Source organism: Mytilus californianus, unplaced genomic scaffold (genome assembly GCF_021869535.1).
Source record: "Mytilus californianus isolate M0D057914Y unplaced genomic scaffold, xbMytCali1.0.p SCAF_9, whole genome shotgun sequence".
NCBI lineage: Eukaryota > Metazoa > Mollusca > Bivalvia > Mytilida > Mytilidae > Mytilus > Mytilus californianus.
Window position 1 is genome coordinate 65,319,092 of NW_026262745.1, and position 13,920 is coordinate 65,333,011.

The window sequence follows — 13,920 nt, forward strand, 5'->3', positions numbered from 1 at the left end:
AACACTACATGTTTTGATAGTTTAATCTTTAAATTTCAAGTTTAAGATGTTTCTATTGTATATTGAATGATACTTGGTAAAATATTTAAACCAAAAAGCATTTTTGAAATATTCCCAAAAAGGTTGCTGAGAAAAAGACACCCGATCTACCTTAGAACAAATCTTAATAAAGCATAGCAGCTGCTACCAGCATTCCATACAATCAATTTTTTTTATTATCTCCATGTATTCAAATTTTCGGCAATTTATTTTTATTTTTTGCAGTGGTTTTGTGCCGTTTGCATAAAACGCATTTAAAACTGGTGCCATGTAGCCTCAAATGTACTTTCAATATTTGAAGATAAGCTATAACAATATATATATTCCAGGATTCGGAACAACGCATATTCGATGGGGAAGAAAGCAGTGTCCAAATAACAACACAGAATTAGTCTACTCAGGTGAGAAAGTAATCATATCCGTTTGAATCACAGCCAAATAAATTCAAAATTATGTTTACAAAGATGACTCTTGCATTATATTCTACCAATACAGCTGTGGAGACAATTTATCATTAAAGATTTCTAGCGACTAGTTGTATGATGTTTGTCCTGTTATTCTTCTTTATGCTTATTTTAAAACAGTATTTTGAATTTCCCATTTCAAGACTTAAATATTTAGAGACGGTTGTTATGGTTAAATCGTCCTCAATTTGAATAGTTTGGTTAATACGGTGTTATCAATGAGGGTATAGATTCTGGGACTTCATTTCTGTTCTTTTGATTTCTTTTTGAAAATTATTCTCCAGCCTTTATATTTGAACGTCTTACATAATACTCTAATCTTTTTATTGCACACATTTCTCTATTCTGAAACTGAATGTTTTTCTGCATTATCCTCTATTCTGTTAACCCCATCCAGACTTATGTGTATCTCATTGTGTTTTTACAGCTTTTTACAGTGGATGGAAGTTGGAATATCATGGATACTTGGCATCGGGATATCATGGTCATACTGTTGCTTCTGCTTAATTTTGCGATGACATAAACCCAGAATATATTATGGGAGGTGTGGATTTTCATTACGGTAAACTTTTCTTTGGTGTTCTTACTAAATGTGGATCTCTGAAATTTCCACCGTACATTAACAATTATCCATTGACCTGTGTTCTAAGTAATACAATAAAAGATACCAATTATTGTTTCAGGTGTTCTTATATATACTTTTTTGTGCTCCAGTGAATGGTGAAGGATTCGTATGAATAGAGAGTCGACATATGACTAATATTGAAATATGACACCTAGAAGTATATCGAATAAATGGTTGAGGTATATAGTAAGAACAAAGGAAAAATGGTATGTTTAAACACACCTCAGTATTAAAGACGATTCTCAAACGCTCAAGGACTATTAAAACTTAAATAAATATATAACAACAATATATAAGAGTGGAGGTTCACTATTTCAATTAAATTATACATAGAGTAACAATTATCATGAAATGATTGAATTGTTAAGAAATTTCCCGCTCTTCTGTTGTAATAAATTGAAAGAAGTGATACGCTGTATTAATACATCATATTTATGACAAACAATCTTTACACATACTTCGTAAAACCATAAGCAAGTACAGATTAGTTTTATCCCAAAGGCTGCTCTCTGCACGTTAAGAACCCTTGCAACAACTCTTTTAAGGGGTCCGTAGGTGGCCTGTTACAAGGCCAAATTTCTCTCCCTATCTCATTTTTCAGTGCAGTCGAATTTTCCCCGACCTTCATCCCGGACGGCCTCTATTACAAGACCTACCTATTGTGTTTATTTTTAATTTGTTCTTGTCCTGAAACATGCATGAAATATCCGCTTTTGGACATTTAGCTAATAACAATCAATGAATCAAATCGTAATTCAAAAATATTTGTGAAGCCTTCTACAAGGAACGATAACTCACAATTTAGATTTTTATCTTTTTTATTGTTGTACATATTGTTTATTTTTTTTTCTTTCATTTCAGTGTGCATGTTTTATTGCATCGAGTTTATCTCGTGTCTATTACAGACTAATGATTTTGATTTTTCTAATGATTTTGATTTTTCTAATGATTTTGATTTTCTAATGATTTAGATTTTTCTAATGATTTTGTATGAAAAGACAAACAACATTCTACAAAACACAGAATAGAGAATAATGGGCCAAATGTACAGAAAATCGACAAAAAAAAAGAATACAGACAAATAGGGTAACAAAATAAAGAACCGTGAAAAACGAGGTGCTTAAATATAAAGAATAGAGAATAAAGGGCAAAAAATAAAAAGAATCGAGAAAAAATGACCAAAATAATTAAAAAATACAGAAATGAAGGACCCCATCCAGATCTTTATATAAACTTCTTTTGTTGGTTCTGAACCTTCTTGCGGTTTGTAATTCCAAAAATAAATTCTTAAAAAAACAAAATTGGGAAGAAAAATAAAACCATTGAGACAAAACAGAAGAGGTATTTAGCAGACCAGCCAAAATTGTCTCATTTCAAATGTGTCTGAGACAGTTGTTACCTTATTTTTTCTATTCAGTAAATAAAATAATAAAAAGTAAAAGCGTCCACATTAAAATGACGAAGAACATTCAGAAATTGTAATCAGGTCATGGTAGATTAAAGTAACGACTACAATTCAGCTTTGAAAAGAGTTACAATTGTCATGTATGGTTCAGAAAAGTATCGTCTGCCCTTCTTTTGTGTTTAACGAAAAAATGGGACATGGGGTAGGAATTAGTATCCCGAAATTCATGCACTCAGTAAAACCCAAAGTATAGAAACGGCATTGGTATACTTTTGTCATACTGATTATAAAAATAAAAAGATGTGGTCTGATTGCCAATGATACAACTCTCTACAAGAGACCAAATGACACAGAAATTTGAGGCCTTCAAATTAGAACTAAAGCTAACACCTCAATACTGCAAGTTTTATGTGTATATCTTTTCTATTGTGTAGGGCGTTGTTGCTCGGAGTTTATTTCTATTTTCTAGTGAGAGGGTTTTTGTTTTTATTTTCATAAATTGTTGACCTTTGTTTTGTTATACACATATTTAATTCTTCTCTGCTGAACACAGTGGTTATCTTATTCGCCGCATAAAGCGTTTATCTCGTTTCTACTCTACAACCTCGATTTTGAAAGATTTATAGTCTCTTTAACATGTTTAAGAGAAAACAATTATTGTATAGAATGTTAAACTTCTATTGTACAAACTGAAAAAAAACAAAGTTTGCCTACAAAAATTTCAGACGTTTACACAATTATGGAATTTTTCAAAGTATGTCGAAAGGAAGATGTCTTTTAGAAATAGTCATATCCAGATTGTTATTTTCAAATGCACCGGTTGGCATATGCATGTAAACTTGTTGATACTCTTTATCTATGTGACATTATCGAACACTAAAATGATAAGAAATAATTTGTGTCAAATCGTGTCTTCATAGCACACAAGGGACGTTCAAGTATGATTGTGTGGTTAATATATTTTCTTTGTTTTAAGGTCAATCTGGTCGCCACAGCAGAAAAGAGGTTATTACTTAATGATCCAGATGTATTGGTTAATCGACTGAACCAAGTGGAAAATATTGTTGCGATACTGAATGCAACGGTGAGACAGCTAACTACTAAAAACCAACAACAGGCGTTAACAAATCAGCAGCTGGAACAAATCACTCAGCAACAACAGACATCAACCCTTCAGCAACAGGCGTGATTAAACAACAAAACACATCAATTCAACAACATCAGACATCAATTCAACAACAACAGGCATTAATCCAACAACAGCAGACAACAATCCAACAACAAAAGGCTATAAATCAACAACAGGAACAGACAATCAAACAGTTGCAAAAGTCATTTAACACCATTCCAAGTAAGACTTTTTTCATAAATCAGAGAACATACAAAGGATGCAAACAAAATCTATAAGTAAAAAAGAAAAAAGCACACAACGTCATTTCACAACAGTCGTGTTGTCACTAGTTACAATATGTTGATGAAACATATGCGGTGAAAATGCAACCCAAATCTGATTGATAAATATCTCTGTCTTAATCTGCTACAATTAATGTAATAACCAATCGGTACGTCCTTATGGTCACACTAAAATTCTACCTGATTTTCAGTGTACCTGTTGAAGTTTGAGTTGAGTGATAATGTCATGCGCATGTTTTTGAAATTAGACCTAAAAACGAAATGAAATACAGAGATGGTTTTTATCAAGTATACACGAAACTGTCATATTTATAATGTTAAAATCTACATTAGCCTTACGTCTTATATTAAAAGTTGACTCAGCTCTATAAATAGCCCAAGGGCAATCGAAAGATATTGCCATCTGACATTAACTTTTTCATTTTCCCTCTATCTGCAACTCAACTGTATTGTAAAGATTACTGTTTAAAGAAAGTCATACATGCATATGTCTATATAAGCACTCTTACAAATCCCGTAAAGCTAGTTTTCTATGAACAAATTCTGTAGTCCATCTTCGAACTTAATAAGGATAAATTAGCTTCATTCGTTTCAAAATGATTATTTGTCTCAATTAATTGATCCTGTAGACTAAAAGTACCCATACTGTGTATTTATGTGCGTGCTGTTGATAGTTCAGTCTCTATAAAAGATTTTGAGGCATCTTAAAATATATAACCCATCAATTATTTCAAACTCTAATGTAGTCCAATGTTAAACGTCAATGCAACTTTTAATAAAAGACTTTATATAGTTGCTATGTATTTTTTATGAATACTTTTGGGTGATTTTGTTTTCAGTCAGTGGTGTTTTTTCACATTACTAAGTGGGTAGAAGAAACATCTATTCATGGGGATGCTCCGAGGAATACAGATACCGACAAAGATCTAATTTAATTAACGGTTTTGAGAAGCCATATTGCAAAACTCTTCATCCTTGCTCATTGACTATTGATATAACAGGGAAGGTACATGTATCTATATATATATATAGCTAACCATACCAATACGGAACCATTTTTGTACCAAAATTTCATGTTGAAGAAAGAAATGTAAAATTTTCTCCAGATCAGAGTTTGGAACGTATCCTCTTTAGACTTTACTGTTTGATTGCTACATAGTCACATTCGCTTTCAAAGTCCCCTCATTATCGAGGTAATAGTCATGATACTTATATGTGAATCATGTTAGGTCCAATTATGATATAAGCAGACCTTAAAAATAATGAGGCTGTAAGAATCTTGGTAAAAATACTATACAATGGCATAGGGTAAAGATAGAAAGTAGTATATGATAATAAAGTTTCATCCCTTGATAAAAATGCTTAACTCCTGTTATAAAATCAAGAAAACTTGGATGTAAACAAGAGTATTATTTGGCATACACTAATAGTTATACGAGAAAACTTCTAAGATATATGCAACTTTAATAATAGTGACCATTCGTTTTAAACTGGACGATATCAGAATATCCCGATCCAAAAGATTCTATGTTACAAGTGCAAAGTTCTGGATATTGAATCCCATTTCTTTTTGTTTTGTAGAATGAATAATGAATTAAACAAGTTCTATTAAATGATTTAAAACCCAACATAAAGATTTTCCTGACAATAAAATGAAATATATATTTCAAATCAAACCTCTAGCCAACAAATGAATATTTAAGCTCTTTTATCAAACAGTCTATGGAACTGAAGACATGGGGAACTTGATTTAATTTGTTATGTGTTTAAAAATTTATTTTATGCTATAGATCATTTTTACCCTCGTATTGATATAATTTGAGTTGAATAAAATGGATAAACTAAACAAAATAGAGTTAGCGATTTGTTTTGTAGTTTTCCTGTGGTAATCATAAATGACCTAGTAAAATTTGATCACTGATAACAACAGATTTTGTCAATTTGTGTGAGCGTGACTTATCGATCTGGCTGATATGTTTTGAAGATAGAACACACCATAGGCAGTCTTGCTCAGTTCATCTATAAAACAATGATTGAAACCATTGTGTCATAAAGACTAGCAAAGCCTTTTTATCATATGCATTGTATTTATCATATCATTGTTTTGCGTTTCATGTTTTAACAATCTATCAATCAACATATTTGTCAGTGGTCTATCTGAAATATTTTTTTTAATTTCAGGTCTCGGAACAACTTATATAAGATGGGGACGAAAGCAGTGTCCAAATAATAATACAGAATTGGTATATTCCGGTAAATATTAAAGAAGTTAATCTGATAGATTACACGGTTTAGATACTTGTAGTTGCCAGTCTTATTCCTGAGGTGTTTTTATTAATATTGTGTTTTCAACTTAGAAAAGTATTTTCACAAGATACGTTTATGATCCTTTATATGTCGATACTAGTTGATGCATTTTTTAGCACTTGATATCCTTAAAATTCAAGTTTATATCTCTCATGCAAGTATCTTGTTTTGATGTAAAATTCTACAAATTACTTGTAATATTTTCAACCTGACCTGAAACTATTTGGAATTGTTTATGCATATCCCGTGCCAAGTCAAGTTTTCTTGATTATGGGTTGATGGTTACAGTTTGTATTTGACTGTACGCCTATTTATTGAAGGAAGTGGAGGTTGGATATGGCCTGTTGTACATTACACTACTTTAAGTGATGACTTTTATTCTTTTTATGTAGTAAATATTTGACGAACATTTGTTAAGAACCTAGTTACTGTAAGATTGCAAATAATAATGAAATCACTGTCATGTCATTCTGACAGATACAACATATGTCTCGCTTTTAAGTCTAAATTTTACCATTTCAAATCAAATGTTACGTTTTGACCCCAATAATATATGGTTCAACCGATTAACTGTTGTAAACGCCACTAGTGTGAAGGGGCAGTATCGTTTTTAGTGAGGGCTAATACGAAATAAGTTTCAAATCCTGCACGTTCTCGAACTCTCTGTTGAAAACATTTTAAGGGCAATTGGGGAAATCTCCTTTATAAAAAATAGATTTGTTTTTGTATACCGGAAATTTTTGAACAGGCCCTGATTTGTACAACCACTGGGACCATGCTTCTGCTGGTTGACATTTCGCAGCGATGAGTGCGTGTTAAACATAGAAGTAAGAAGATGTGGTATGAGTGCCAATGAGACAACTCTCAACCCAAGTCATAATATGTAAAAAGTAAACAATTATAGGTCAAAGTACGGCCTTCAACACGGAGCCTTGGCTCACACCGAATAGCAAGCTATAAAGGGCCTCAAAATGACCAGTGTAAAAGAATTCAAACAGGAAAACCAACGGTTTAATCTATATAAAAAACGAGAAACGAGAAAGACGTATGAACCACATCAACAAACGACAACCACTGAACAACAAACTCCTGACATAAGACAGGTGCAAACAAATGCAGCGGGTTAAAACTTTTAACAGACGCCAACCTTCACCCTAATCTGAAACAGTAGTGTAACATTACGACATAGAAAATATCAATTGAAAAACAAAAACAAAAACAAGTAAACATACACTGAACGAATAAATTTGATCTATGACACAATATAAATACAATACTAATAAAAAAGGGGATGTTAAACAATGTCCAAAAGACAACTCCAACCTGGGACAAAATGACGTTAAATAACATAACGTACACAGGTAAATTTAAATATAATAATTTCAATGTTAGGAGTACGGAAATATATTTTACAAAATAAATAAATTTGTTTTTCATAGTACAGAAGTGAAAATTTATCGTAACACTTAATACTTATCAAAGGTGGTACAAACAAAACTAAATGCGTATGCTTTTTGGGAGATATAACACAAAATAAGTAAACATTGAATAACAAAAATGCATTACAAATTGTGTCAACAGGTCAAATTAACATGAAAGTACGATCTGAGAGTACTCGCAGTTACTGAAAGCTAGTTAAAAGCCAAAAACAATCAATAATAAAAAAATCATGCATCAGAGACTAAAATCATTTAAAACGCATCCCAGCGATTTAATGTTTTAACGCCATGTACAGTCAAAGAAGACATGACTTGTGCAATGCCAAAATAAAAGTATCGACATGCAGTAGGATAGTTAGGATTTAACCTTTTAATAAATATGTATGTGACTTTAAATGTATGTGAGGTGTTAGGAAGATTTTTATTTGTCGTTAAGTCGTTTTTCTTTTTGACGAAAATATGTCTGTATTTCTTCAAAGTTCGATTTAAGATCATTTGCTCAGTATATTCAGTCCTTTGCTTGTTTTACAATCCAAGTAGTTTGAATTCTTGTTCTGGCTGATAGACTCCAATGGTTGCTTGGGGGTATGATACACTTGCCCAACTGTCATGATTCGAGCGCCACTGATGACTAATGGGTAGACGAAACTGTCGTCCAGCGTACTTAATCATAAGTCGAAGTTTTGATTCTCCCTTGGTATTGTCCGTCTCTTTTCACTTATTTTTGAATTTTTATATTAAAATATGCAAAATTAGAGCATGTAGAGTGCAAATGCGTATTTTACATAATTCAATTAGAACCTTCCCTCGTATTTTTTGCATCAACAGAATATCCCCGTCACGATTATTTCAAGAATAAAATACATATTTTTCTTTATTCGCTATATAAATTATTTCACCAATATTTCATATTCGTTATTTCAAGAAAAATTATGTACATTATTTTAAAAATATAAATGCATTATTTCTTAATATTGATGTTACATTCCTATAACAGGCTTTGCAGGTGGAGGTCACTATACTGATAAAGGCGCAGCTGCAGAATATGTATGCTTACCACCAGATCCAAATTATGTAAAGACCAGTGGATTAGAGTATGGCCGTATGTTCGGTGCAGAATTTGACTCAAACTTTTTTGCCTCCAATGCTAACGATGAAGACGTTCCTTGTGCTCTCTGTAGAACAGAACGTGCTACATCTGTTATAATGATTCCTGGTAAGAACACGTGTTACAGTGGTTGGAAGGAGGAATACCATGGATATTTGGCTTCAGGACTTTATAGTCATGTCGCTGCATCAGCTTACGTATGCGTTGATATAAATCCAGAATATATTATTGGAGGTGTGGATCAACATCTTGGTAAATTGTTCTATGAAGTTCTTACGAAATGTGGATCTCTGAAATGTCCTCCGTACATAAACAATTATCCACTAACATGTGTAGTTTGTTCCAAGTTATAAAAAGAAAATACAAAAGGTTATGAGTTTGTTTAATTTTTTGACTTCAGTTTATGGAATCCTTTGAATCATGAATTGACAGCAAGAAACGACAAACCTTGTCTCATTCATTTTCAAGAAAAACACTCACCAACAATAGTAAAAAACAAATCATGCTGACTGTTTTTATTACCACTCTTAATTGTTTTTACACAGTTGAAGTATATTCAACTTTGAATAATCAAACAGTTGAGTTATATGATAAGAAATATTGGAAATATGTTATTTCTAAATTTACATAAACAACATATATACAGTTTGTCTGTGCCTTTCTAGTTCCTCCAGTAACCCATAGGACTATTTGTGCGCAATTCGAGATGATTTAACATCTATGTCATATTGAGATTACATGTGAACAAAAAAAATAGTAAGGACTGTCTATTTAATTATTCATCGGCTTTTAAGCTGTCTTCATTCATATTCATAAAAGATCATGTTCAAGGTCATAGGTGAGTTTGATCCCCGAACGGATAAAACCAATCGGTTTTTAAATTTGTAATTGTTAATTTTCCACCAATCAATCGCCATTGATGATTTAGAACGAAAAATGGTTGTATTGGAGTCAGAATAATGTTTAGTATTACAGGGTATGTGACATGTCAGATAATACGTTAAAAATCACCAGCGTCCATGGCGTTTGTCTGGTTCAAATCAGCTTATATTCTTATATATGATTTCTTATGGTTTCATTCTCAAATTGCATGTGATTTTGTCCACTTTATGTTAATCTATCAACAATAAAGCCCGTGTTATCTTATATTTTTTGCCAAGCATTCTTATGAAAAACCACTTGATCAAAGTCTTGGCTGGTGTAATTTTTCAAAAATGATTAATTGATTGAAAACTGCTTTAGTGCCCATAGAAATAATAAAAAAAAAATTACGGATTATGATTTTTGTTTTTGATATAAATTTGGCTTCAGGTCATTGCATCCTATGAATCATGAATACATACCAAAAGCCGACGTAACTTCACCTTCTGATTTCCCTTCAACGTTTTATTATAAAAAAGAAGATGTGGTATGATTGCAATTGAGACAACTATTCACAAGAGACCAATTGACACAGAAATTAACAACTATAGGTCCCTAAATGGCCTTCAACAATGAACAAAGCCCATACCGCATAGTCAGCTATAAAAGGCCATACAATGACAAATGTAAAACAATTTAACCGAGACTAACAGCCTAATTAATGTACAAAAAAATGAACGAAAAACAAATATGTAACACAGCAACAAACAGCAACCACTAAATTACAGGCTCCTGACTTGGAACAGGCAAATACATAAACGTCGCGTACGGTGTTGGTGATAAAAAGGATTTTGCTTTCCAGTTCGCCTCTATTGTATTTGACTGAAGATTCGGAATTCATAACTATATAAATGTATATATTAAATGTGCGTAATTAAAAGTAGAAATGGAACATGCCTTAAAATCAATACTTTTTTTCATTTTGTAACTCGAATGATTCCTAATAATATTGATTTTGCGCGTGTGGACAAGTGACACAACAACATATGACCATCGTTGTTTTAATACTATTCTCGTCTTTGTTTAAACTTTTTGTTTTAAAAAGAGGTATTCCTAGAAAGAACAGTCTTTGGTGTTAATGATGTATGTTTTACATATGACGTCATCGTTAACTGGACGCGTCTGACCAGGACGGAAAGTTCACTTTGTTTTGCGGACAAGTCGAAAAAGTAAAAAACAATATGGATAGGGGAGAAGGTGAGAGTAATATTAAAACAAATTTCAAATAGATTATTCCAAAAAATAACATACAAATTACTCCGTTTATGACAAGGAAACAAAATTAAAAATTTTGTTACAATATTTCAAAAGATCGTCACAGAATTTACGATTATTTTAAATTTTTATTTCTGTCACAAAACACAAATCTCTTTCAAAATTCGAACTAATGCTGCAGACACAAATCACAATCTACATATCCACTCTTTCTGCTTCAAAATTATATAATAAATATAAAACTGTCTATGTATTCCATTAGTAGATATTCTTTGAATTATGTCCTATATTGTTTATTTTATTAAATCCGTTGAAATGTTACACTTGCCGTTTTTGACGTTTTTGGGGTATTTGTTAAGTGTCTAATGAATAACAATAGGCATTTGCGGTCTTTTTTACGATCTGAAATTTTATTTAAACGTGAAAAGATGTTTTTTAAGTGTATGGAAAAAAATATGTAGAAGTTTCAAGGGAAAATATTAAAAGAAAATAAACACTATCTTTTTGTTTTTGTCTAGTCAAAATGTCACAAAACGCAGTTTTACTACGATTTGGTTAAAACTATGATAAGTCATATAAAACAGTTTTTGAATGAAAACAATTTTAAAATTATAGCACAAAAATACGATATAACATTAAAATATACATTCCATTGATTTATTTAAATCCATTTTCGACTATATGTCGAAAATATTAACGACACAGTCAGCGACTACTTTTGTCTAGTCATAATGTCACACCTTGCTTCTTGACTCGTTTTGACATTACGTTCTGTATAACTTTACAATTTAGTGCATAACGTCGCATATGTTTCCCTACATATTTTATGCAAAACCATGATTTTGAAAATTTTTTTTTTGGAAACAATTTCTCAACAGATTTTTATCTAATCTAATTAAAATGAATAACTGTATCCATTTACTTGTTCATATGCAAAATATCAAACTAAAATAATCAGAAATGTGTTTCTTTGAGATATTATATATTGACAACAAATAATATATATTTCTTTCTTGGCCTAAATTTTTTGTTGTTGAAAAGTTGCTTAGCAATACAAACAACCACAATGGCACAACACCACAAAACCACAATGGCACAATACTTTAAACATTATTTTATCTACACGAAATGAAAGAAGTACGACGTTATTTATACAATGCATGAAAAATAACGTCAAATTAACGTTATCAAAATTAACACCAACATCGTACGCGACGCTAAACAGAATGTGGCGGGGTTAAGCACATTTTTACCCGAGGTTTGCCGAGCAATAGTTGAAGAATATAAAGATGAAGTGATTTCATGTCCAACTGACCCAAATGATTGGAGGGCTATTGCAGACGTATTTCAGAAGAGATGGAACGTTCCACATGCGTGTGGTGCATTAGATGGCAAACATGTTGCTATTAGATGCCCGCCTTAAACTGGATCCCTTTACCACAATTACAAGGTTTGTTTTTCACTGGTACTCCTTGCCTTGGTTGATGCTGACTACAAGTAATTATTATAAAATCGCGGTATGAACGTGGTATGATCGTAGTATGATCGTGTTAAGAGCGTGCTATAATCGCAGTAGAAGCGAGGTAAGATCATGTTGTAATCGGACAAATCGTGGTATGGTCGTAGTGAGAACGTGATGAGCGTAGTAAGATCGTGATAATCGTAGTGAGGTCGCAGAATACGCGTGGTGAGAACGTGTTATAATAGTAGCGGGATTGCTGTAGAAGCGTAATGAGGACGTAGTAGCATCGTGAACAGATAGAAAATTTACATTTTCATGCCGCTCATACCGCGACCATACCACACACTGAATTTATTTTAGATCGCGGTGAGCGTGGTGCGATCGTGGTCTAGTGTGACGGGGGCTTTATATCTATGGAAGAGTTATGTAAAGGTTTTAAGTAATTTGTGGTAACGAAATCCCTGACTTAATAATTTACCAGTAATACATAGATTGCGTTCTTTAAAATCTAAAACGTCACAACAGAGATGGGCATAGCGAACGAGTTATGAAATATAAACACCGTAAGATGTTGCCAAAGGAACATCAGCATCCAAAAAAGGAACATTAACAATAGGGAACGAAAAATAGTCCCTTTTGTCGTCAATTTTAGTGTGGAGTTCCCCTGTTTAATCATGAATGATAAGGTTTTATGAAGTTTAATCATCCTCAAACCTAGAATTGAACAAAATATTGAAGGAATCTTGAAAAAAGGAAATATAGCATTCTTTACGCAATTCATTAGTAAAAGCCATTTTGAAATACTAGTCGGCTGTTTAGAATAACATTAAAAAAGTTCATCGGTACCTATTTTGTTCTATGCAGCTATTTCCATGGAACTGTTTTGTGCCAGTCCTTGAAAATCAATTATGTTTTGACATGTATCTCATTTCCAGTTTTTATGTAAATGTACTGCTTGAAAACAATTTTATTCATATGAAAGATGGAAGGCATTATTAAGATCATTGTTTACCTTAGTAAGCACATTCACAAATCCCATGCAGCGTGTCGGTCTAATACACAGCATATTTTAACAGGAAATTATATGTTGCAATCCTTGATAAATATGCATATATGACATGCACAATAGGAACTAAAACATGTTTATGAAACACGGATATACCTTGCTTGTTCTAGACCGACAAGTTGGCTAGTATTGCTAAGACTATCTTAGAAGATAACAGTCCGCTTGAAGACATGTCACACCCATAAACAACACGTGTTTTTAAATGAGCACATAAGCTTAAGGTAGAGCATGGGTCTATTTCTGAGTACCCCTCCTGGGCATGTTGCAAATATACTTTTTAAGTTTAAATATTATTTTCATTATTGATGAGAATAAAACTAGGGATTTGGTTGGGCTGTGGTTCCTTTGAAAATGTAAAAATCAATATTATCTATCAGTATACCCTTTCGGTGAAGTTTTTCTTTACATTCTTTCATTTTAAATTAGTATGGAAATTTTAGGTGACATTAAATAAAC

General features: G+C 32.2%; 1 protein-coding gene across 1 annotated transcript; it reads left to right on the forward strand.

Annotated features, from left to right (window-relative positions):
* Nucleotides 1–1,272: 1,272 nt before the first annotated feature.
* LOC127713952 (uncharacterized) lies at nt 1,273–9,153 on the forward strand. The gene is made up of 4 exons (XM_052219904.1): nt 1,273–1,285; nt 3,651–3,884; nt 6,128–6,199; nt 8,690–9,153. Exons 1-4 carry the CDS (start codon nt 1,273–1,275, stop codon nt 9,151–9,153), a joined length of 783 nt encoding a protein of 260 aa, XP_052075864.1.
* The last annotated feature ends 4,767 nt before the right edge of the window (nt 9,154–13,920 follow it).